At 40.1% G+C, this 27,133-nt stretch overlaps 3 protein-coding genes across 3 annotated transcripts; all 3 read right to left on the bottom strand.

Moving 5' to 3' along the window:
- Positions 1 to 320: 320 nt before the first annotated feature.
- On the bottom strand, positions 321 to 1,048 carry LOC124370779 (histone H1-like). Its single transcript, XM_046829078.1, has one exon. It carries the CDS (start codon positions 1,002 to 1,004, stop codon positions 387 to 389), a length of 618 nt encoding a protein of 205 aa, XP_046685034.1. The 5' UTR covers positions 1,005 to 1,048; the 3' UTR covers positions 321 to 386.
- Positions 1,049 to 7,595: 6,547 nt separating this feature from the next.
- LOC124370781 (histone H4-like) lies at positions 7,596 to 7,990 on the bottom strand. The gene is given in 2 exon segments (XM_046829081.1): positions 7,596 to 7,772; positions 7,774 to 7,990. Coding segments are annotated over 2 exon segments (312 nt in total). The 5' UTR covers positions 7,939 to 7,990; the 3' UTR covers positions 7,596 to 7,625.
- Positions 7,991 to 10,036: 2,046 nt separating this feature from the next.
- Positions 10,037 to 13,243, bottom strand: LOC124370778 (histone H1-like). The gene is made up of 2 exons (XM_046829077.1): positions 12,722 to 13,243; positions 10,037 to 10,240 (listed from the first exon to the last, which is right to left on the bottom strand). The coding sequence occupies exons 1-2, from the start codon at positions 13,199 to 13,201 to the stop codon at positions 10,103 to 10,105; spliced, it is 618 nt and encodes a 205-aa protein (XP_046685033.1). The 5' UTR covers positions 13,202 to 13,243; the 3' UTR covers positions 10,037 to 10,102.
- Positions 13,244 to 27,133: the final 13,890 nt, after the last annotated feature.

The raw sequence follows: 27,133 nt of genomic DNA, 5'->3' as shown, positions 1-27,133 counted from the left end.
TAAACTAAACATAACATTAACGTAAAATCGTATAACATATAGTGTTCATTTATAAATCCAAAAATCAATCGTAATTAGTTATAAAAAAACCGTTAATATTGATTATAATATGTGCATGTGAGTATTTGTAATTATGAGTCAAACATTAAATAAATTTCGTCAAATACAAGACGGCAAACAATATTATAACTTTTATAATAATAAAAAAAAAAAAAAAAACAAAACAAGCCGTATCGTAATGTAGGCTATTTGTTATAATAACATCAACAAAAGAAAAACGTGGTTAGCTAATAAAACACGTTAAAACGAATGACATTTTGGGTGGCCTTTAGAAAGGCCGTTTGGATTTCCCACAGTCGAGGGAGGAGAGCGACTGGCCGGCCGGTTTACTTCTTCTTGGCGGCGGTCTTCTTGGGCGTTTTGGCTTTCTTCACGGCCACTTTCTTCGGTTTGGGCGACTTGGGCTTTTTGGTCGGCGGTTTGGCGACCTTCTTTCCCTTGCTGGGAGTCTTGGGCTTGGCGGCCTTCTTGGTCGCGGCGGTGGCGGCCGGTTTCTTGGCTGCGGCTGGCTTTTTGGCCGCCTTCGGCTTCTTGTCGCCGGCTTTCGGCTTGGCCGGTGCTTTCTTGGCGGCCTTCTTGACCGTCTCGCTGCCGGCGGACTTGGCTCCTTCTCCGGAGGATTTCACCGACAGTTTGAAAGAGCCGGTGGCCCCCTTGCCTTTCGGCTGGGTGAGAGCGCCGGACGCTACGGCCGACTTGAGGTACTTCCTGATGAAAGGGGCCAGCTTCTCGGCGTCAACCTTGTAGTTGGCCGCGATGTACTTTTTGATGGCCTGCAGCGACGAACCGCCGCGCTCTTTCAGGCTCTTGATGGCCGCGTTCACCATGTCCGACGTCGGTGGGTGAGCCGGCTTGACGCGGGGCTTCTTGCTGGCGGCCGCGGCCTTCGCCTTCTTCGGTGTGGGAGCGGCTGGTGCCGGTGCCGTTGTAGCGGAGTCTGCCATTCTGTATGTCGGGAATATCAGATGGCTCCGCCGCCAGCCGCGACTCGGCTCGCGGCCTGAGTACGTACCGTACAGAGGTCGCCGAGCGGTGCCGTCCCATCGCCACGCCAGTCTGCCGGATTTTAGTCGTTTCTCGACACTAAAACCTCTCGTAAACAGTACGTAAGGTCCTGATTAAACGTAAAAATCCGTTTTTTCCGATGGCCGAGACGTCTTACCAACGATAAGCGAGTAGAACGCCGTTTTAAAACGAATTTTAACGTCACCAGACAGTATTTAGTGGAGGTCGAACCCCGTCTGTACGCGTTACACAGCCAAAAAACTGTCTATAAAAACTATAAACGCGGTCTAATATCGGATTTCACTCGTTTATATTGTACACTGAACGTGTCCGGAGGGCTACAATGAGGAGCGGAGCACAGGATCTAACCGACACGACGGTGAAACGCGATAAAGTGAGGCCCTGTTGACACAAGTACCGTGACGGTGTGTACTCTACATACCGGTCAGAGAAATGGGCCCGTCAAGTCTGTACGGCTAATACGTACTAAAGGATTGTTTTATTCTATAAATCCGAGTGGGAATATAGTGTTTAAGTAAAAAAAAATAAAAAATAAAAAAAATGTATGTCCAATTTACACGCAGTGAGTGTTGCGATACGCCTAGTTTTTATAACGCTTAGCTGTGCAAGATATCACAACATGCCGTAATGATAAACGCGTGAGTTACGATTATTGTCTATAAAGTTTTTTTTTTCTAGATAGGAGTGAAATTAAATATTATTTTCATTATCAAGATTAAAATATTATCAACGACTGTAACGATCGAGCTTGATTGAATGCCGTCAGAGAATTTATTAGTGCACTAATCTATTTACTTACATCGATATACAAGTGATACAACTAAACAATATTCGTCGTATAAAAAAAAAGCGTAAACAAAAACTAGTGATGATTTAGGTAAATAAACTTCAGTTTTACTTGACGGCATCACGACCGAAGGTATATGCTCGACCGTTGAACTAAACAATAAGAATATAGTAGACTAATAATAATAGCTAATTAACTCAGCCAATTTCATAAAAATTGTAGAATTTGTTGATATATAAGTATTTCTAGTATTTCGGTAAATAAGTGAGAAAAAAAAACGCGCCAATATTGAAGATATTCGTTGTTAAATACTGTTTAAGCGTAACATCTATGTACAGTGCGAAAGTTATAATTGTATTCAGTTTCAACCAGTGCTCGGTACGATGTATATATGCTGGGCGTGAATCCTATTGAACATCGTTTATTGTAATTATTATTTAAAACCACTACATTAATTCGGGAAAACAGTGCGTTTTTCTCCTATACGTTTATTCTTATTACGATTTAAATTATTCACGTTGCATTTTCGTTTCAATTACTTTAAATTTCAAACAATACGGAAATATTTGTATGTACTGAATGAACATACTTTTCCAACTATGTTTCAGATTGAATCTAAATAGTATAATATAAAAAAAGGAATAAAATTAAATTTATTATTAAAAGTGTTTACACTGAATAAAACAATGTGGATTGGTTTGAGATACGATAATTGTACATTTGGCAGTTACGTCACTTGATAATGTTAAAATAATTGTCTCTATTTTAATAGAAAATTACAAAGGCAGTACAGAGTAATCGGAGTAACTATTCAAAAATGAAGCTCTTTTCTATAAATTGCTAATACCGGGCGATATCCATAGAGGCCAAAATAACAATAACAGTACTAGCCAAACATTGATTAACACATATTATGATATTACGAAACTATAAACATAATGTATAGATCGGATTTAGAACACATACTCGGTTATGAATATACTCGATTTCGTCTGTAGTACGATTGTCAACACGTTTATTTTATTTACTCTAAACGATTTCATTGGTTAATCACTACGTTCCAAAATTATTAAAATAATTGGCCGGAATGTGTACTGAATATATCGGTATTAGTCTGTATTTTCAAATAATTCTTCAACTCATTATCAATACTCGACGTGAATTAAGTAAATAAGTTTCATTTCGAACAAGGATCGTCATTAAAACGGTCAAAATTCATTGTCAATTGAAAGGCGGGAAATCTTCTCGACTCTGGTTGGTCACTTTTAACCGACGAATCACGAGTTTGGCCACCTCCTACCTATATAAGCGTCTTAACAGTTTACCGTATATATTCTATGTGCCCAAAGGAGTCAACTAGCCCGGCAAGATGCTGTAATTGTGGCGAGGCACACTCTGCCAACTACCGCGGGTGTGCCAGCTACAAAAACGAGAAACAGCTCTCGTATGCTGCCGCTGCAAAGAGGACTCGGAGGCCTGAACCTTCCAGGGCCGAGCCTCCAAAGCCTCGGGAAGCTCCTGACTCTGCCCCAGCTGCCCCTGTTGACGACATCACAGAGCCCTCCACTGACAGCTGAGAAGACGAGGACTTCGAGGTGGTTCGACGTCGCCGACACCGACCTGCTCGGAAGCCGGAAAATCGGAGAGCCCGGCCTGCCGCGAAAACCTCCATCTCTGAGCCGCGAGAAGAGAGCCCGAGGATTGAAGCTGTACCAGCCCCTGTGAGACCTGAGAGGAGATCAGCCCTACCCAGGCCTACGCCGAGACCTCGCTTGGAACTGCCAAAGATGGCTGCTAGTGCAGAACCACAGGCCCAGCCGCCCACACAAAGCAACATGCCGACCTCTCAGCCTGCTGCCTGTATTCCTGAGGAACTCAAGGCAGGAATATCGCAGTTCCTCTCCCAGCTGACCAGCATGGTGGCGATGATGTCTCGCCTCATGGATATGTTGTCCGCCACCATGCATGGGTAAGCTGAGAGTTGTCAGCTGGAATGCCAACGGGCTTGCTGACAAGAGGCTGGAATTTAGCCAGCTCCTCCAGGACATGGACGTGGACATCGCTCTCCTCCAGGAGACCCACTTCAGGCAGACGGACTCCTTCACCATCCCAAATTTCCAGGTGTATCGCACTGGTAGACAGCTGCAGGACATCCGACCCAGCGGAGGCACGGCGGTCTTAGTCCACCGGAGGGTGACTCATCGCCTACTGGCTGCAGTTATTACCCCGGGGACTGAAATCACCCGGGTTGCCGTCAGCTACAATGGGACGGAGCTAGAGATAGCTTCCGTCTACAACCCGCCAAAAAGGTTGCTCCAACCGCACTGCCTCGACTGCCTGCTGCGACCCGGCTTTCCTGCACTCATCGCCGGGGACCTCAATGCGAAACACCTGGACTGGGGATGCCGGAAGTCAAACTCCACCGGCAGGGACCTCAAGCGTCTCCTGGAAACCCGCCACCACGTCCATGTACTGGCCCCTGAGGAGCCTACACACTACCACCACCAAGGACACCCGCCGGACATCCTTGACATTGGTCTAGCTGGGTCACTGGATGGAAATATCGAGGTGTTTGCTGTGTCTGACCTCTCGTCAGACCACGTGCCAGTTGTCTTTGACCTACCGGACGACGGAGCGCCAGCCTACCCTCCGATGCGCCCCACCAAGGTCAACTGGCACAAATATGCAAACCACCTCGCCGACAGACCTCGGCCCCCACCAACCCCGGCCGAATCGCCAGACCAGCTAGACCAACAGGTTCTGGACCTGACCAACACCCTCCAGGAGGCTGTAGAAATTTCCTCGTCCCCTCTCTCACAGAAGAATCTCACTCCACCTCTTCCCGAGAACCTGAGAGAGGAGATACGCCTACGTCGTAGACTGCGAAGGGAGTACCAGCTGACACGGTGTCCCCACGCTAAGCAAGTCTTCAACCGCCAAGCCAGGAGATGCTCACGTCTCTTGGCGGAACACAGAGCAGCTGCGTGGGACAACTTCGTGGAACACCAAGCTGACGATGGTGTCGGCGGCATCTGGAAGGTCTCCAAAGCCCTCCGAGGGGACAAGAAGGTAAACCGCCCTCTCCACGGCCAACGTGGTATCGTTTACTCCCCCAGAGACAGAGCTGAGGCCTTCGCCGACACCATGGAGGACCAATTCTCCCCACACGCTGACATCTACGACGAGGTCGCCTGCGAAAGAATCGAAGACTTCCTGGAGGACTACGAACCTGAAGAGGATGACCCGCTGCCCTTGGTGACTACACAAGAAGTACACGACAACATCCGTCGCCTCCGCCCAAAGAAGGCTCCTGGCCCAGACTCCCTGGGAACGCCAGCTTTGAAGAACTTGCCGGCTTGGGTGATCGTCACTATCACATGCATCATGAATTCCTGCATACGCCTGGCCCACTTCCCGACCACCTGGAAGGATGCCAAGGTAGTCATGATTCCCAAGCCCGGCAAGGACCCCCTTTTCCCGGAAAACCACAGGCCCATCTCCCTGCTGCCTGTACTCTCCAAGATCTTCGAGAGGATCATGCTGGCTAGGTTCCCTGAGGAGTTTTTCACGTCTATTAGGACTGAACAGTTCGGTTTCCGAAGTGGACACTTGACCACCCTCCAACTCCGCAGAGTTCTAAACTACATCTCAGGAGCGGTGGAGAGGAAACACCATTCAACTTCGGTCCTGATAGACGTGAGCAAGGCCTTCGACAAGGTGTGGCACGACGGCCTACTGTACAAACTCACAGAGTCCCCGCTGCCTGGCAGGATGTTCCGGCTAATCCGCAACTACCTTCACCACCGGACCTTCTCCGTCTGCGTTGCCCGATCCACCTCCACGACTCGACCAGTCTCCTCCGGTGTACCACAGGGGTCAGTGCTCGGCCCGATCCTGTACCTGTGGTACACAAACGACATCCCCGTAGCTCCAAGAGTGCAGCTGTCGCTGTACGCCGATGATGCACTCTTCACGGCCACATCTGCAAACCTGAGGATGGCCAGAGTCTACATGCAGCGGCAGCTGGATCTACTGGAGCCCTGGTGTGAAAAATGGCGGATCAAGGTCAACGTAGACAAGTGTGAAGCGATCAACTTCACAAGGTCAAGGAGGCAAGCGGACGGCCGACAACTGACTCTCAACGGGGACAACATTCCTTGGAAGACGACGGTCAAGTACCTGGGGGTACTCCTGGACAGCAAACTGACCTTCACTCCCCACGTCACGAGGATCTGTGGATTGGCAAGGAAGGGCTTTGCTAGCATCGGCCCACTGCTCCGCTCCACGAAGCTGCCAGCCAGGACGAAGGTCCTGCTCTACACGGCTCTGACCAGACCAGTGATAACCTACGCGGCTCCAGCATGGTATCACCTCACCTGCAAGTCCGCCCGGAGAAAACTACTCGCAGTCCAGAGTAGGTGCCTCCGGCGGGCCACTGGGTCGCCCTGGTTTGTAAGAAACACCGTGATCAGAGCATCGGCCAACGTCCCTACGATCAGAAGCTTCGTGGAAGGACTTACTTCGACTCTTCAAGAAGCAGCAGAATCCTCGCCGTGGGAACACATCCGTCATCTACGTGACCAGGAGGTCCCCCAACTCCGTCTTCCAATGGACGACTAGACAACAACACTACACTACACATTACACTACAACACTGACAGGTAGCGAAAGCTACTAGGGCTTTGACCCTTGTTGACACAAGGCAAAAGCCAAACCGGCAGAGGCCTTGAGAGAAGTGGGGGATCCAGCCCCCACAGTCACAGCGACTTGTACTTGTACCGTATATATTCTATCTCCACGCACATGCGCAATGAAGAAATCGCCAAGAATCGACCAATAGGAATACAGAATATGATTTATCGGTAGTGATAAACGCGGACCGCTTGGTCTGGGCTTGGAGTTTGCAAGCTCGAGTAAATTTTTTTTCTAAAAGAGCAAGCAGCGCGAAGCGCTGCGCAGCGGGCAAGCGTCGCGTGATCTGAGTTATTAATTGGCAAGCTAGGTTCTGTTGTGCCTAAGGAAATAGAGAATATAATATAATGAATAATCTTGTATATGTTGAATATTGATAATGATCGGCAGATACGAGCGATAGTTACTTGGTTAGGTTATGATCTGGCCTTAAAAAGTGAAATAAACTAAAGATTTGTAAACAAATGAAAATTTAAGAAATTTCTTTTATTAGGAACATAAGAGTAACGAAAGAAAACAATTGAAAACCTAGTATGACATGTTTCAATACTAAATAAAATTGAGAACAAACAGCGGTGTGCATTGGCATTGTCTACGCCGAAGAGAAACGTAAAAAAACGATAGAGCTTATTAGGAATAACAATGAATAATCTTTTAATTCGTATATATTGATAATGATACTGTCGACAGTCGTCAGGTAAGTGAAACGGCAGATAAGAGTGATAGTGAATGGCTTTAAATTAAATACGGTTTTGATCTGGCCTTAAAAAGTGTAAAAAAAAGAAAAGATATTTAAACAAATAAAAATTAAAGAAATTTTGTATTTGAATGATTGGTAGGTCTAATATAAGAGTGACATAAAGAAAAAAAAAAAAATTTATAACACTAATATAAAATGCTATAGTCACTTGTAAAACTCGACAAATACGGATAATATACAGCGGTGATGTGTCATCAATGGCATTGCCGAAGAGAAACGTGAAAAACGAGATATATTTGGTGGCCTTTAAAAAGGCCTTTTGTGGGGCGATGTTGCGCGCGGAACAGTCGGCAGCTCAGCTTAACCTCCGAAACCGTACAGTGTGCGGCCCTGGCGTTTGAGCGCGTACACGACGTCCATGGCGGTGACCGTCTTCCTCTTGGCGTGCTCGGTGTATGTGACCGCGTCACGGATCACGTTCTCCAGAAACACCTTGAGCACTCCGCGGGGTCTCCTCGTAGATGAGGCCCGAGATACGCTTGACACCGCCGCGGCGAGCCAGACGACGGATTGCGGGCTTGGTGATGCCCTGGATGTTGTCACGGAGCACCTTCCTGTGACGCTTGGCGCCTCCCTTTCCCAGCCCCTTACCACCTTTGCCTCGACCGGTCATGTTGCTGTTGCAGTGGCGTTAGAAACAGATGATAAAATCGCCCGTTCTCGGTAGTTTTGTCAACTCTGGCCGCTCTGTGATTGGCCGGTAGCGCGGCGACCAATCACAGTCGTTCTCAGCTCGTGCCGGCCCGTATATAATAAATTGGACTTGAATTTCGAAATCACTCTCATTTCGGCTAGACTAGCTGACGATATGGCACGTACCAAGCAGACCGCTCGTAAGTCCACCGGAGGCAAGGCGCCCAGGAAGCAGTTGGCCACCAAGGCAGCCCGTAAGAGCGCGCCGGCCACAGGAGGCGTGAAGAAGCCTCACCGTTACAGGCCCGGCACCGTCGCCCTGCGTGAGATCAGGCGTTACCAGAAGAGCACCGAACTGCTGATCCGCAAGTTGCCGTTCCAGCGTCTCGTCCGCGAGATCGCCCAGGACTTTAAGACCGACCTGCGTTTCCAGAGCTCCGCCGTCATGGCACTGCAGGAGGCCAGCGAGGCTTACCTGGTCGGACTCTTCGAAGACACCAACTTGTGCGCCATCCACGCCAAGCGAGTCACCATCATGCCCAAGGACATCCAGCTGGCGCGCCGCATCCGCGGAGAACGAGCCTAAGTGACACACAAGCGTGCACTGCCTGCCCCGCTGCCGGTGGCTACGACAAACGGCCTTTCTAAAGGCCACCAATAACTCGTTCGTTTTCGCTTATTTTACCGCTTATAGTTGTAAAACCGATGTAAACCTGGTTGTTTCAAGTCGCTCTCGACTATATTTTCTATCGAAAATACCCAATTTATGACTTTGTGCTTGTCATAAATATTTTATTCCAGGAATTTTTCAATTCCTTTTTACTTTTTAAACATAGTCCGATTTCACTGAAAAATTTTATAATTTTCTGTTTATTTATTTATTTTATTTTTATTTTTCAAACAAACATTTAGTTTACAATAATAATACGTCAATTGCAATCCGATCGAAAACCATAGTTTCGGTCATGTTTTATACACATGACTTCTAATTAACCAAGAACCGCGTTGAACTCTGATTAAACATAACTTGTAATTTTCGCTTATTTTACCGCTTTTAGTTAAATAAACATTGGAATTCTGTTATTATATTGAAATTACATAATTACAGAGTTGTCTGTTAACAAGTGTAAATCTGCTCCGTCTAGCGAACCTGATTGCGATTGCTTGATTTATACCTCTAATGTGATCCAAGTCAGTTTACATTTAAGTTTACGAGTTTATTAATTTCCGTACGAAAAAAAACACAAATTAGTAATGAAACACGTTTAAAACAATATACCCTACTATTCTGAATTTAACAAAATTTTCAGAATGGGTCAGATCACGCGATGCTTGCCCGCTGCGCAGCGCTTCGCGCTGCTTGCTCTTTTAGAAAAAAAATTTACTCGAGCTTGCAAACTCCAAGTCCAGATCAAGCGGCGCGCGTTTATCACTGATATTTAATTACGATCTTTGTGAATGCGGGGACATATTAGTTTGCAAGTTTGCTCAAAATAAAATATTGACATCACACTACAATATGGTATTATGATTTAACATAAATATTAATGTATATGACCCAATGAAAAGAACTAAGAAATTAGTGTGTGTGTGTGTATATATATATATATATATATATATATATATATATATATATATATATATATATAAACGAACGGAAGGTTATTTATAAACGTTGGGATTTATATCTTATGAAAAGTTTATCAATAGAAGAGACTTAGGTAATATTGAATGTACATAAATATCTTTCTAAACTAAACATAACATTAACGTAAAATCGTATAACATATAGTGTTCATTTATAAATCCAAAAATCAATCGTAATTAGTTATAAAAAAACCGTTAATATTGATTATAATATGTGCATGTGAGTATTTGTAATTATGAGTCAAACATTAAATAAATTTCGTCAAATACAAGACGGCAAACAATATTATAACTTTTATAATAATAAAAAAAAAAAAAAAAAAACAAAACAAAACAAGCCGTATCGTAATGTAGGCTATTTGTTATAATAACATCAACAAAAGAAAAAACGTGGTTAGCTAATAAAACACGTTAAAACGAATGACATTTTGGGTGGCCTTTAGAAAGGCCGTTTGGATTTCCCACAGTCGAGGGAGGAGAGCGACTGGCCGGCCGGTTTACTTCTTCTTGGCGGCGGTCTTCTTGGGCGTTTTGGCTTTCTTCACGGCCACTTTCTTCGGTTTGGGCGACTTGGGCTTTTTGGTCGGCGGTTTGGCGACCTTCTTTGCCTTGCTGGGAGTCTTGGGCTTGGCGGCCTTTAGACCCCACGTATTACCCACCGCGACTCAACGCCCTCCCTGACGTGCTGGACCTCTTCCTGTTCAAGGAACTCCAACATCAGGTGGACTTAAGCGTAGCCAACGACCTGTCATCTGACCACCTACCCGTACTGGCGACAATAGCTACATCCCCAGTCTCGAAAACTCCACCCACTGGCTTGTCAGTTAGGACGGACTGGGAACGCTACAGCGGCCTCCTGAGCGAACGACTCCAGCCCCCACCCCCAGCAGCGACGCCCAACGAGCTTGACGTCTATGTTTCAGAATTGCACACCGCAATCTCGGACAGCTTGGTGGAAGCGTCTCGACCTGGTCGCCCCCCGCACACCAGATCAGCACTGCCTGCCATCATCCGAGCCGCGGTGGACAAACGAAGACGCCTGCGACGCATCTGGCAACTAACCCGGCAGCCAGTTGCTAAACGAGCCTTCAACGCCCAGTGTAACATCGTCAAGCGGATGCTGTTCGACTACAGGACCGAGACGTGGAACTCCTATCTCTCTGGCCTGGAGTTGGAGGACGGCAGTGCTTGGAAAACGGCGAAGATCTTGCGCAGCGAGAAACCGACAAACCAGCCCCTCCACGGACAGCGAGGCCTGGCCTATTCCGCCATGGACAAAGCAGAGGCCTTTGCTGACACCATGGAGGAACAGTTCAGGCCTAACGCAGACATCTACAATGAGGACCACTGCGAGCACGTGGAGGAAACTCTTGAACACTTCTTTAGTATGGAGCCTGAGGAGGAGCTGGAGCAGTTCACCCTGGAGGAAGTACAGGCGTTCATCAAAAAATCCAAACCGAGGAAAGCTCCCGGACTGGATAGAATTGGTAACAGAGCCCTACTCGCTGCCCCTGCATCACTGCTGAATTGCCTGGTTAGTATGTTCAACAGCGCCGTCCGATTGCATCACTTCCCGGCTAGCTGGAAGGTGGCCAAAGTCATTCTCATTCCCAAACCTGGAAAATCCCGCCTGTTCCCACAGAACTTCCGCCCCATATCACTCCTTCCCACTATCTCTAAGCTCTTCGAGAAGCTTCTCCTTTCCAGATTAGTTCCCTACCTAAATGACTTCATCCGGCCAGAACAGTTCGGATTCAGGAGAGATCATTCGACGACTCAACAACTAGTTCGCGTTGTGAACATGCTGGCTGACAACATGAACTACAACCTGTGCTCAGTTGCAGTATTTCTAGATGTCAGCAGAGCGTTTGACAGAGTCTGGCACGAGGGGCTCCTGTACAAACTTGCAGATTCACCAGTTCCCCCCACCATGGTACATCTCCTCCGCTCCTACCTCACAGGAAGGACCTTCCGCATCGCCGTGGACGGCGAACTATCTACAGAAAGGACGATCGAGGCGGGCGTGCCACAGGGCAGCGTACTAGGACCAGTGCTTTATCTCGTTTACACCAACGACATGCCACTGGTACCTAGGGTAACGTTGTCCTTGTACGCAGACGACGCCATGTTCCTCTGCAGGAGCTTTCAGCCGACACGAGCCGCTGACGTCATGCAGCAGCAGATGGACCTTCTCTCTCCGTGGCTGGAAAAGTGGCGCATTTCCATCAACACCGAGAAGAGTTCAGCTGTCTGCTTCAGAAAACGCAGAAAAATGCCGAAGAGACTCCCGCCACCCGTGACTCTGGATGACGATCCAATTGCATGGAAACCCCATGCCAAATACCTAGGAGTTATTCTAGACTCAAAATTAAATTTCGGACCCCACGCTAAGAAAAAAGCCGAGGAGGCGAGGAAAATTGCAGGGTCAATAGGCCCACTAACAAACCGTCGCTCGCCCCTCCCTATGAGCGTCAAGACCACAATTTTTTTCGCTGTGGTTAGATCGGTTATGATGTATGCCTCCACAGCTTGGTGGACCAACTGCAGCCGATCTAACCGCAAGTCACTTCAGACCATACAAAACAAGGCCCTCCGATCTATCACCCGGCAACCATGGTTTGTGCGGAACGAAACCATAAGGAAATCCCTAGAAGTCCCGACGTTGGAGGTGTTTGCGAGAGCATCGGCTGAGAAGTTCTTCCAGACAGCTGCAGCGTCGAATCATCAACATATAGCTGCAATCACAGCGCCGTACGATGGTCCGGACGACTACAGGCGGCGCCCCATCACCATCCTGGACGACCCACCGTAGCAAATTCATCTACAGGAGAGAGCCTGCGATCCCAACTTGAGACGCAGTTGTTAAAATTCAATATTTTTCTTTTAAATTATTAATTTGTTTTCGTAACAGTGATTTCTAATTAGGCGACTCTAAAAAATTTTAAGTTTCAGCGCTTCATTCTACAGCCAGTGAACCTAGAGTTCAGGTGCTGTACGGCCACGAAGGACGTGGCAGCAGAGAGGTTTAGTGCGGTAAGAATCCCACATAACCGGGACGCCGGTACCTTTTGAAGGTTCCCTCTGCTTAACAAAAAAAAAAAAAAAAGATTGGCGGCCTTCTTGGTCGCGGCGGCGGCGGCCGGTTTCTTGGCTGCGGCTGGCTTTTTGGCCGCCTTCGGCTTCTTGTCGCCGGCTTTCGGCTTGGCCGGTGCTTTCTTGGCGGCCTTCTTGACCGTCTCGCTGCCGGCGGACTTGGCTCCTTCTCCGGAGGATTTCACCGACAGTTTGAAAGAGCCGGTGGCCCCCTTGCCTTTCGGCTGGGTGAGAGCGCCGGACGCTACGGCCGACTTGAGGTACTTCCTGATGAAAGGGGCCAGCTTCTCGGCGTCAACCTTGTAGTTGGCCGCGATGTACTTTTTGATGGCCTGCAGCGACGAACCGCCGCGCTCTTTCAGGCTCTTGATGGCCGCGTTCACCATGTCCGACGTCGGTGGGTGAGCCGGCTTGACGCGGGGCTTCTTGCTGGCGGCCGCGGCCTTCGCCTTCTTCGGTGTGGGAGCGGCTGGTGCCGGTGCCGTTGTAGCGGAGTCTGCCATTCTGTATGTCGGGAATATCAGATGGCTCCGCCGCCAGCCGCGACTCGGCTCGCGGCCTGAGTACGTACCGTACAGAGGTCGCCGAGCGGTGCCGTCCCATCGCCACGCCAGTCTGCCGGATTTTAGTCGTTTCTCGACACTAAAACCTCTCGTAAACAGTACGTAAGGTCCTGATTAAACGTAAAAATCCGTTTTTCCGATGGCCGAGACGTCTTACCAACGATAAGCGAGTAGAACGCCGTTTTAAAACGAATTTTAACGTCACCAGACAGTATTTAGTGGAGGTCGAACCCCGTCTGTACGCGTTTACACAGCCAAAAAACTGTCTATAAAAAACTATAAACGCGGTCTAATATCGGATTTCACTCGTTTATATTGTACACTGAACGTGTCCGGAGGGCTACAATGAGGAGCGGAGCACAGGATCTAACCGACACGACGGTGAAACGCGATAAAGTGAGGCCCTGTTGACACAAGTACCGTGACGGTGTGTACTCTACATACCGGTCAGAGAAATGGGCCCGTCAAGTCTGTACGGCTAATACGTACTAAAGGATTGTTTTAATCTATAAATCCGAGTGGGAATATAGTGTTTAAGTAAAAAAAAATAAAAAATAAAAAAAAATGTATGTCCAATTTACACGCAGTGAGTGTTGCGATACGCCTAGTTTTTATAACGCTTAGCTGTGCAAGATATCACAACATGCCGTAATGATAAACGCGTGAGTTACGATTATTGTCTATAAAGTTTTTTTTTTCTAGATAGGAGTGAAATTAAATATTATTTTCATTATCAAGATTAAAATATTATCAACGACTGTAACGATCGAGCTTGATTGAATGCCGTCAGAGAATTTATTAGTGCACTAATCTATTTACTTACATCGATATACAAGTGATACAACTAAACAATATTCGTCGTATAAAAAAAAAGCGTAAACAAAAACTAGTGATGATTTAGGTAAATAAACTTCAGTTTTACTTGACGGCATCACGACCGAAGGTATATGCTCGACCGTTGAACTAAACAATAAGAATATAATCGTATTTAACTGTTCAATTGGCGCCACCATTGCTTGTTGCCAGAATCTGTTTTAAAATTTCTTATGATATTTAATTTGAAAAGTATTTCTTCACTTGTTTATTGTTTTAAGTGGTGTACGTTGTATTCCCAATTATTATAGTTTAAGTACTCAACCTGGTTCTTAAAGATTTTGGGAAAGTTTATCTTAGAAAAAAACTTATAGGTATTGGGAGTTGTGGTGGTGGTCGACATATAAAAGTATCAATAGAGTTAAAAATTTGAAATAATAAATTTTTTCTAAAATTATATATCTTAAGCTTTACACACTAAAATGGATCCTCAGAAAAGTAAATATATTTTTAATTATATGTAGACATTTGAACTAACGATTTTCTCTCCCTTTCTTTTAACTGCCTGACTTTGATTAAAATATTACCTCAATGTTAGTATTAAGTATAACGATCCAAGAAAATATTTAAGGAAAGATCCCAGCTTGATATTTTTTTATCCCTTTCGATGCTGTGTCGTTTTGATTCCACTAAAAGTAGCGTGGTTGACAATAGATTTCTTCCAGGTCGACCAGTAAACTAGGATTGATTCTGTCATTTATAAGCTTTATATGAACACTCGTAACTGTACTATCTGACTCAAGTAGACAATGTTGTAAGATCTGTACTAGATTTTTATACTTAAACACATTAATCTTAGTTTTTTCCTATCTGGATTAAATCTAGATAAACAAAAAGTAATGGTGGAATTACATTAGTGCGAAAAAACTAGCCGCTAATAGTGATCCACGACTGATGGCGTACTGACAGGGTTTTCAAATCTCTTGTGATATCAGCACACACAATTTCGTTTTCCACTGCTGTAACTTAAATAAATATTAGACCGCAAGTCGTTTCTCGTTATGTCTTCATTGACGTCATCAATGTATTGCCTCAGTTTGTTTCTCCAGAAAGATCTCCACGGTGTTGGTAAAGGTAGTACCTGTGTGTCCGCTACCTGTGGTCGTGGGCTAACTTCCAACACAGTATCAGTGAGAACAGGACAGATTTTATTAACGGAGGATATTATTAAGAATATGTTTTAAAAATAAAGATTCCATGAGGTTAATAAATTTATGGATTCCATTGTTAGAAAGTTTATATATATACTAAATTATAAGGGTTTCAATATTTAGTAACTTCTAAACGTTGTGAACTTAATCTTTATGAAAAGCTAAGTCCAATGTTTATCATTGTTCCTAAAGTTTTATATACTGTAAACGTAGAAGTCTTATCCTATCAGATCCTAATATTAAATCAAACTTATCTTTAATAATATTGACACATCTTTCAAGTCAGCACATTGTGCACTTGAAGGATTGGGTGCAATTAGGAGTGTAATTCAAGGTCAAATTGAACAAAATATGAAGTAACCTGTAATTACTTAAATTGCATCCGAGAATAGAATGTATTTCCTTTTAATATCAACCGGTGTGTCAAATAAAAATATTTTGTTATTGTCATAATCTACTTGAACTACAATAATAATTAAAAATATAGTGAAAATTTACGGATCTAAATTATTTTCTTTTCGAGGAAGTGCATATTGTCTGTGGTAGATTGCAGCACACGTGACGTAAGCTAAATATCTCAAATAATCAACCTAATAAGGGAGGGGAGTATTACATGGTGGCAGGGTGACGACCTGCCCAAGGCCTGGCCCTAGTACCACGTAATGCTCTAACCTGGGTGCGCATAACAGTTTCACTGCAGCCATTGCTGTTGGTTCTGGTAACAGTGGTGGAGGCACGGCAACTGTTTTAAGCATAGGCAGTCCCAATCACTGTCAAGGTTGGTCATTAGTTTTATAAGATACATTTTAATGGCTCTCATATACATATTCTTCGTTACATATTTTCTGTATGTATTTGCATCACTACAATATTATCTATGCTAAGTATTAGTTTAATAATTTACTCATTATATTTTGATTATTAATATGAAATCATGTTTCAGCATGCTATATTACTTATCCTCAATGCGAGATGACACAGTACCGTAAGTATTTGGGACATTTCAGGTGTAAATGTAATGCCATTCTGAAACTACAGTTTTAGTCAAAGTTTAAGACTTGTAACACTATTTTATGAGGTATTATAAATAAAGCATTCTACTGATTAGTGTCATTTTTGTGATTCCAGGGTTTTGTTCTGATTATTTTCAGGTGGCTTCGGTCCTGCGTTGGCTTGTCGTCCCCTCTTTGACATTATCACGTAACACTTCTCCACGTGTGTTGTAAAACACACAAAGTATGACTGATGATTGAATGGAAAAGTGTGAGAGTGTGCGTGCGTGTAGAACTACATTTAACTACAACAATAATTCTCCACTTCACAACATATTAGGGTAACTAAATTTATCTGCTTTTATTAGACTTCAGTTTACATCCATGAATATAGTTAGTATTAAACCTATTTATTTAATTAACGTAGTTAGTATTAAACCTATTTATTTAATTAACGTATATTTCTATAATTATATTGGTTTTGGAAACTGTATGGTTTACCATGATACACATGCTGTCTTATCTTATTGTTACAGGGTGATGCGGCCAATGCGGCAGGAAGTCGCCCCACTCACACTAATACACACACTACACATACACTAGGTAATGTATTGTTGTATTTAAAATATTTAAATCAATTTGGTTGAAACTGTTGTTTCAGAATGGCATACTTATATTAATTGGTTTAGTATATGTTTACATTATAATAGTGAATAATTTTAATATAACTAAAATTACTCATGACAGTAGTAATAATTTGGTAAATTATATTGTAATATAAATGTGAATCACTACCATGAATGAATCGCACAGTCGTCACTTGAAAGCAAATTACTTGCTTGGTTTATCTTATTCCCTATTAACGTATACATGAAAGTATTGTAAAATAGCAGTGATTCAATTTGCAGGTCTTTTTCTAATTCCTATTTTGTGATTCTCTTCAGTTTCAAATTAGGGCTCGAAACAAGTGCGTTAGTTTCTGTCTTACAATATTAGTGTATGTGTATGCGCGTTTGCAAACGTGTAACTAGAAATTGTAGGATCCGGAAAGTTCAATCACAATAGAAAGTATGCTATATTATATATATATATATATATATATATATATATATATATATATATATATATATTTCCATGCACACTATCAGATTAATCATATTCTTGGAACGATCTAGATAGCACACAATATACCACAGCAAAGTTGGCACTTTGTTTATAATTAAGATACTATGATATGCATATCATTCTAATAATGTCTTTTATATTAAATAAAGCTATCAACCATTCTACTATTATGTAATAAAGTGTTAATTTCATATAATAAAAATTTTTGAATGGAATTCGGAATTTTTGCACAATTTCCAACTTACGTTTCTGTCTGCATTTTAACGAGTACAACACTTGAGTCTGATAGTACAAAATGCTATATCTTACTATATAGGTGTATATGGTGATTATTCCGGAGCCTTAAAATATATTAGCATAGTCAATAAAGCTAAAATTTATAAATATAAAACTACCTGAAAGCTTTATTTGTTATTACTGCATATTTTAAATTAAAACATTAAGTAGCCATTAATTTCAATAAATTAACTAATAAACAATAATGTCTCGTCATTGGAATTTTTTAACCACAGGTCATGGAATTAAACGTTTAAAATTGTACTCACCCAATGTCACTCGCGATCATAGGCTTTAGTCCAGATATGTAATTTATATTTCCAAAATTTGAACGGTCAGATTCTCGAAATCCTGAAGTGATTACAAAACATAAATGGGTATATATTGGAAGATATTTCATTAGAATGTCTCCATAAATGAGAAACACTGCGTTTAAAAACGTTCGATTAAATAACATTGTTTAAAACTCATCCAAGCTATGTGCTATTGTCAAGATGTCGATTAAAATAAATACGTGTCTATTTAATCTATCTAACTGGTAATTCCATTACAAAGGATTAATGTTTAAAATTAATAGACGTGAACCGAGATTTCTAAACTATCTAAGTTAATATGGGAGGGGGTTATTCCATGATAGAAGGATGACGACCTTCCCAAGGACAGGCCCTAGTTCCATGGAATGCTCTAACCTGGGTGCGCATAACAGTGTCACTGCAGCCATTGCTCCCTGCCAAGATTGGTCTTTTAAAATTTAAAAATAGTATTTTTATTATAAAATGTATATCTTAAAAGACAGGTTTTACTAAACTTTTAATGTTAACATTGTTTTTTAAAGTAAGTGTAGGAACAGCTAAAACTAATTATTTGTATAGCTATGGTGGGAAGTGTCGATTCAATTTGAATGTGAGTTTAGCTCCAGTTCACTGTCCTCTTAAGTGCAGCTCCTGAAATCCGATGCTGTAATCCTGAAATGGAGTCATGGTTGTCTGAAGGGATACAAAAATATTCGGCGACGAAAAAGCTCAACGTACTCTTTGCATTCGTTTTTGACGACAAAATGTAGTGCAATCCAAATAAAGAGGCTTTCTCATTGTCTCATCAAGCGCTCATTTGAGTGCACTACACGTTGGAGAGGAATTATTGATTATATTTTTAAAATATTAAGTTGACTTTATATTGTAAACAACTAATAAAAATGTATCAAATATGGCTACTTTCGTCCCAAAATTACACAGAGACACCGATTTTTGCATCACAATTGCGTTATTATAAAGCTAAGAAATTTGACTTTTGGATTCCTCCACACTGAGCTATAATATTTAATAAGTACTACTATACTGCAAGGATGTTAGAGCTAGTATACTAATATTTAATAATAAATACTATAATATTGCAGGGATATTAGAGATAGAGTACAGGTACTTATATCAAATGTTCCATTCTCCGCCTTAACAGTCCTGACAAAATGCAATTTATTTTTCTATTTTAAATTGTATCAGGAAGTTACAATATATTTACACCCTTCTCTACTTTTCTGACGGAGATTATTATACGTATCCGATACGTATTGATATTGTTTACGTATCCTACAGTTAATTTTAAGAGTTAAAAACCAAATTAGCGTTAAGCATATTTTACTCTTTTGCCATCCTCTTTGAATTCCGCCAACCAAAGTGGCTGAGGGTCGCTTAATTTGTAGGAAGTAATCCTGTATGAATTACTATAAAACTATGGAATATAAAAGTATTATCATCATTAAAGGTGCACTATTACTATATAGGTATAGTGCAAATATTATTGTTCTTATCTCCATGTGTGTACAGCTAAGGGTTTGTAAGTATTGTGAGTTGTGGGAGGGGTCTATGCGCTTGTTACGATCAAACTTCAAATTTATTCTGCTGCGGCCAAAAACAACAATTCCCTGGAGAAATCGCTGTGTAAATTGAGATTCCGACAGGCTAAAATATATTCATCGGATCCAGATGTATTAATTCCAGAAGAAGGGACGTAGAAATTCTTTCTGGGCAGTTGAAACATTGGTACGCCAACAAATCTGTTTCATTATAGTATTTGAGAGATTTAGATCAATGTTTCAAATATATCACTAATTTTGAGATCATCTTTTTACTAAAATTATGTGTAATTAATTTATATTGTGTACAATTCTGGCAAATTATTTATTTTATTAAACATGAGGTACTTTTGTATATGTGTAAAATTTCAAGATTTATTCTATATTTATTTGTTTATGTATAGCCAATATTATTTAAATGGCCAGCATATTTTAATCTTCATGATGTTTTCGTTAATTTAAAGGATCGGCCGGGTTGTCCTAAACAGAGATTTTGGCATGCGTTGAATATTTTATTTTGTTCAATAGACAATATTTAAAATAAATTTTAAATTTTAATTTATGAAAAGTTCATTTAAGTTTAAACCTTTAAGTTCATTGTATATTATAAGGCCAAGGTTACTATAAGATTTGAGTTTTAAGTCAGACCCTTATAATTTACTTCTGTCTAAGATATTTCAAATGCCCTAGTTAAGGTTTTGTCTTTTTATAACGAGGAAATAACTTTAAACATACTTAAATATGACTGAAAAGATACTGCAGTCAAAAAGTGTCTATTCCAGCTGTTTAAATTAATTTTCCTTCTCATTTAATGACGGTTCTATAAGTGAAATTACATTATTGAACCGACTAGGAAAATATATGTATTACTGGTTGTTGGAAACCAGCTAACATCAAAAGCGTCCACTTCTGGTTATCTGGCGCTATAATTAATTTTAATTTTATTACTCCTTTTCATCAAATATATACATATGTGGGCTTAAATGACTACTTCGATAAAAAATTATCTACTTCAGTTGCTTGCGTTTTCCTTCCGATACAAGGGGAATAATAAAATATCCTTCAATTCAAAATAATTGTTTATACAGTTTTGCCCTATTTAAATCTTGTATTTTTTGTATTGCAGTTTGAGAAGGAAATTCCTTGTTGAGTTATTTTTAGTTTATGCCTCTGTTTTTTTAAGACAGTAAAAATATCATATGCAATGTCAAAGAAGCCAACTAATTTTGAATATCTCATGTATACAAATTAACAGCTTTGTTCATTATGATGGATTTTATAACTGCTTATCATATTGCTATCACATTCATGGTATAAATTCTTCACTTCTGCAATTTGTTGTAAAACTTGGAAATTAATATCGTCTATGCAATCTGCACTACAAAACTATACGATTAATATTTTCTTTAATTCTAAATCTTAATATATTGTTACGTCTCTTTCGTGAACTTCTGCTGAAAGTGTTACGAGCTCTTTAATTTCAGTTAAATTTGGATTATGTTGCGTGAATATTACTATCATTTTTTTAATCCAAAAAAAATCTGGGTAACATTTCTATTTTTCTTTTCAGGAAAGAATTTCTCGTAGTCCAAACAACATTTTGAAAATTAATTTCCCGAATTTACTTTTTTATATGCGAATGTTCAACTTAGCGCTATACTTAGTGCAGAGTCTGAGATCTGACGCTGCCACAGACTGGTCTTCAAGAATCAAGAATCTATATATGTCTGATGAAATGGAGCTAAACTCACAATTTTCATTGCATCAACTTGTCACAACAGTTCTATATTATATACAGAACATTTTGATAGCAATTTTTTTCTCAACAAGTATCTGACTCTGGGGCCGGAGATGGAAAATTAAGGAACATATGAGAATCATTGCATTGTTACAAACTATCTATAGAAACTAATTTTAAAATTTACTTAGTATTAAGAAGTTTTCACCCGAGATGAAATTTATCAGGAGTCAACATTTCACTGATTTTACGAAACTAAATTATTCTCTTGTCAATGCATATTGTCTGCGGTAGATTGCAGCACATGTGACTTAAGCTAAATATCTCAAATAATCAACCTAATAACGGAGGGGAGTATTGCATGGTAGAAGGGCAACGACCTGTCCAAGAACTGGCTCTAATACCACGTAATGCTCTAACCTGGGTACGCATAACAGTGTCACTGCAGCCATTGCTGTTGGTTACATTAACAGTGATAATTCACGGCAACTGTTTTAAGCACAAGCTGTCTCAGTCCCTGCCAAGGTTGGCCATTTAAGATTTTTAAAGTTATATTTTAATAAATCTCATTCAAATGTCCTTCGCGATATATTTTCCGGAAAGGTGTTTGGAAATTTCACAATTATAAATGTTACGAGAGTAACATACCAACTAGTAAAGAGGTTAAAGTTTATTTCCATGGTCCAAAATTGCTAAACAAACACGTTGAAATAGTCTAGCAAGTCTAGCAAAGTGAAATCCCTTAAAAACAAAGTTGGACTGTAATTTAAGAGTTTTCAGACTTGACGAAATGTTCATATGTAAATAGCCGTTGAAACAATAACATCCGAAAATGATAAGGTTGATTAAAGCCATTTTTGGATCATACAATATAGTTTGAAATTATTTTTATATTTTTAAATTTATATACTCTAAGATAAATTTGCTGGATAAAAAAAGTATAAAAACACATTTTTTATCACTTTACGTAAAGTTTTCTTTTTTAAATTAGCGAATTTATGAAATTTCTTATCGGCCCCATATAAAAACGTCCCATAAGAAATTGTGACATTTTTGCAGATTGTACAGTTTACATACTCACTGAATAACAATTTTGTATTCAAAATGAGTGGTAGTTTCGTTAATTATAAATATAACTTCCTGAAGTCATATATTAATAACAGATTTGTCACATTCTAAAATGTACATTGGGTGGAGTTGTGTACAACGCAGTAAATAAAATTCATATTTACTACAGGAAAAACTTTAGTTTCTATTGATAACATAATAATATGATTGATCCCAATCAATGTGAGATGTGATAATTGTTCACTTTGATAGAAATCAACCATTTACCCCTGTTCCTGTAATTGGAATATCCTCCTGTGTCGGGCAAGACGGCAGCAGCATTACTGAGATCCACTCAAATGCCAAGTGGCTAAACAGTCTCAGATTATTGAGGCTGAGATCCTCGTACCTTCAAGTACAGATAAATACTCTAGAAGACAATGGCTCTGTGGCTAGACAATGACCGAAGAGTTTCACCCCGGCCTCTACTACTTGTACTTAAGTCTATTAGGCACATTTCATCATTTCGTAAATGGGAAACGCCCCTATTCCGCGTCTATAAGATAGTTATACAAGACTCTCCAGAGTTATTTTATTTTATAATGCTCTAATAAGATTCAACTGAACTTTAATCTTCAATTGAATTCAAAGTGTTTATGTCTCTATGTCACATTAAATTCTGTATGTCCGCACAAATATTTCAAACACGAACTGATTTATAGACTGACGTTCAACATGAACTTTGTTTCTACACTTAGGTCAATGATGTTTCGTGCCCAATGCTAAAAGTCGTTGCTGTCCAGCACTCAGTACCATGTCACAGGTTCTCTTACGTACACACAGAAATGAATGTCTTCTTTTGTGTATGTTTAGCTGCCTGTAGAGTTGAAATGTTGTTACCTCAGCGTAATGTGTTACGCAACACGTTGAGTGTCGTAGGCTACTTGGGTCTTACACAATACATAAAAATGTGCTAGATTGCGTAATGTTTGGTTACCTCAAAGATATTTTTATGTAACCAAGCCTGGGAGCTCTTTTGATGTAAGCTAAGCTTTTGCCATATCTTAGACTAATACAAACGCCAATCGACAACAGTACCAAAGTGGTTGTTGTGGTGCAGGCCTGGTGAACGCGATCAACCAAAGCTCTTTCGAATTTAGTATCAGCCATGATCTCAAACCCATCCTACTTAGACAAAGATATATACCGAATTTCATGTCGCAAGAATCTCCTTACTAAGTAATCAACTTTTGTTAAAAGGGCGTAAGTCAATTTTTTTTCGAAACTGAGTTATATGTGGATTTATTATGGTAGATGATAGACACATAGATTTTTGTTAAAAGGGCGTTTTGAAGTGCTACCACAACAGCACAATAAATAGCTGAAATTTGTGGTTTTTTGTTAAAAGGGCGTAAGTCAATTCTTGTTTTTTGTTAAAAGGGCGTGAGTCAGCTGGAAATGCCACAACAGCTGTGCTTAGAGTTGACTCCCGCCCTTTTAACAAAAACTAGTTGCTCTCTTTGCAGTCTTGTACTAGATTCTGACTGTGCAATAAGTAACATAACTTCACTTTGTTGGTTAGTTCATTGTGTATTGTAAACATTTTTTGAATTTAGCGTTTGCATTTTATATTATAGAAGAGATTATAATTGGAAGTCCTAGGAAGAGAAAAGGTCGCAATGACTTTGATTATGCAAGGACTAAAATCAAACAGGCTAGACTAAAAGGACAAGCCTATGTGAACCATTTCAGTAATCCAGTAGCAGCAAAACATCCCGGATTTTACTGCAGGTTTGTTTCTAATTTAATTCATATCTAATTAAACTTATCTTAATATTTGTCCAATATCCTTTTATGCATGCATACATAGATACTAGATACATAGATAGTATTTACAGTCATTGCCGGTGCTCAAACAAACCGTAAACTTAAAATTGTTTACTATCTCATCTAGGCTCTAACAAACTTAACCACTCTTGAATTGGCTAGATGTAATTCATGGTATTTATTTAACCTAAACATAGCTTATTTAAAACACAACTAACTATATTATGTACAAAGAAATACCCTGTTATACAAAATTGCCATTATGTAGTGTCAAACGTAAGATTTATAATAGCCTAATCGTTGTTTTATTTTCTGATGCTCCAAGAAGTGCCTACAATCGATGGGGGAAGAAAACTGTCTCGACATTTTCTCCAAGTTTTCCAATATGACATCACAAAATGAACAGGACTTATTCCTACAAGGACTCATTGATGTTATTGATGTCCAGCAACGGCGACCCAGAGACAATGTAGACAACAATGGTCCAAAAACAGCCTCTTTCAAGATTCATGTAATGGTGGGAACTGATCGAAAGGAGGTATGTTTCAACGCTTTTTTATCAGTATGTTCAATAAGTGAAAAGAGAGTCAGACGAATACGGAAGCTCAAGCTCATGGGAAAGACTCCTGAGGATATGAGAGGAAAAGGTATTACATATTCCTTGCCACAGGAGGTTCAATATGCAGTTAGCGAACACATATAGTCATTTCCCTCGAAGTGCTCACACTATAGTGGCAAAATAATGTACTATTTATCACCTGAGCTCAATCTGAAGCGTATGTAGAAACTGTTTTGTGAGGTAAACCCTACTCTAAAAGTCAGCAAATCCTTTTATTGGAAGTTTTACCGTGACAATTTTAACTATAGATTTGGGCGCCCGCAGGTGGATGTCTGTTGCACCTGTGAGGCTTTGAAAAATAAAATTAGATCACCTCACCTCAACCCGGTTGCTAAACGGGCAGCTGAAGCTGAGCTTGCCGTTCACACTAGAAAAAGTAAAATATTCTTCTCAGCTCTACAGCATGAGTCATCTAATGATGCTAAAGCAGAAACTCATGTTCTATCATTGGTGTTTGACTATATGAAGGCAATGTCTCTGCCAAAAATGCCTGTACAAGAACTTTACTATCTACAACAGCTCTTTGTAAATGTTGATATGATCGCATATACACCCTAAACGAGGTTTCAGACCACATAAAATACAATACTTCAAGATTTGATAGGTTTAAAGTTTGTGAAATTTTATCTTCTGATATTTTGGACTTCAAAAATTGGGCCAAAGTCCACTACAAAAAATCTTGTATTTCAGATGAGACAAAGGGGAAAAATGTCCCAAAAAAAGACAAGGTGTACTTCCAAATAAGTACCTTATTCCAGTTTCTTTATAAAACCCAAAGAAAAGGGTACATCGAAACATTTTCTTCTATAAACAGTTTGTTTCCTCCTTCCACTTTTTTATGTCTAAGTCTCAGGCAGTTGTTCAACCACCAACTGTTCCAGCATATCCATCAGGAAAAGTACCAATAAATAAAGTTAAAATCCTGGATATTGTGAAGATGAGTGAGTACATCCCTAACCAGTACAAAGATTACTATGAGGTTATAAGAAACTGGCCTACAACAGATGCTGAACTTGCTGACAGTGATTTTGAACCTGAGTACAGCGACAATGAAAACTAGCTGCTTTCATGTTTTCTCTTTGTACAATTTTTTTACATTGCAACATTTGTATCTTGATCAAATTGTATTAAATACTTGATGTATAGTTCATTAAAAATATATTGTAACCTCAAAACATTTATTTTTAAAGTTTTTTAACCATATTTCCACATTTACTTTTACATTTTTGTTAAAAGGGCGTTTTTTTACAAACTTTAGGATTTAATTGTATTATCCAATTTATGTAAAATTTGTTAAGTATATTGAACAATAGGTTAACTTTCAAGAAAATGGTTTTTTTTTGGAATTTATTTTTACCAAATAAAAATATATATATGGTTTTTTTTAATTTCCCGAAAGTTTTAATTTGTTGACTTACGCCCTTTCAACAAAAACCGATTCTATATATAGTTATCGCACATGCGGACGGACACATTGACAGACGTACTGTCGGACCTACAACAACATGATTGCAATAAGGCCTGTTGGATTCATAATAAAGTTTATACGTTTGGAGGAAAACTATTCCTTGATTAGAAATTTCTTCAATTACAAGGAATAATATATTGTAAAAGAAAATTTAACATCCACGTAATTCCTTATAGTTACAAAAAAATTTAAACTATTATCTGAGAATTGTTATTTATGCTATAGAACACAACATTATATAGGGTAAAGTAAAAAGCTGTGAGCATGCAAATTTTACAAAACCCTTTGTTAAGAACTTATGTGCCAAATTAGAAGCAGTGTTCTTTGTTGCCGGAACCTGCTCCAGACCTACCCACGTGTAACCAGTTACATTCGTAATTCTTCTGTACATTTTTACTGCAATTATGTGATGGACATTTGTATGTTTCATTTAGTAAGATTGTTTATGAGAAATTATAGTTTACATTTAAGTGAAATTAAAATATTTTTCTCATTTGTTGTTTTGAAATATTTATCTGGAGGTATCAATAACAATCTGTAGTTGTCGGATTGGGTAAATATTGAATTAATCGGGCTCAGCAGCCAAATAAAACAATTGAGATACAACTATCACTATGATTTATGTAAGGTTAAACCTAATGTTACCTAACAATACATATCTTCATTTCCATGAAAACGATTCCGGGGATTAAAAGTTTTCAAAGTTTAGTTGTAGAAGCTTAGTATGACGTAAATTTGTGATTAGACTACTATTAAAAAAGGATTATAACTAGTGCATGTTTAATCAGATGTAGACTACTGTTTGTATTCTCAAGGGACTACAAGGTCATCCAAAACTCTTAAAAATGGTAAATAAAAATGTTATATTTGTTTCCTCGCTCTTAGATATCGTTATGTACATTAT

Source organism: Homalodisca vitripennis, unplaced genomic scaffold (genome assembly GCF_021130785.1).
Source record: "Homalodisca vitripennis isolate AUS2020 unplaced genomic scaffold, UT_GWSS_2.1 ScUCBcl_482;HRSCAF=2576, whole genome shotgun sequence".
Lineage (NCBI taxonomy): Eukaryota > Metazoa > Arthropoda > Insecta > Hemiptera > Cicadellidae > Homalodisca > Homalodisca vitripennis.
This window is presented reverse-complemented; position numbering and strand designations above follow the sequence as displayed.

Coding starts and splice junctions, on each gene's coding strand:
- LOC124370779 (XM_046829078.1), bottom strand. CDS start 1,004: ATGGCAGACTCCGCTACAACGGCACCGGCACCAGCCGCTCCCACACCG.
- LOC124370778 (XM_046829077.1), bottom strand. CDS start 13,201: ATGGCAGACTCCGCTACAACGGCACCGGCACCAGCCGCTCCCACACCG. Junction 10,241..12,721: donor CCGCCGCCGCGACCAAGAAG/GCCGCCAATCTT, acceptor TGGGGTCTAAAG/GCCGCCAAGCCCAAGACTCC.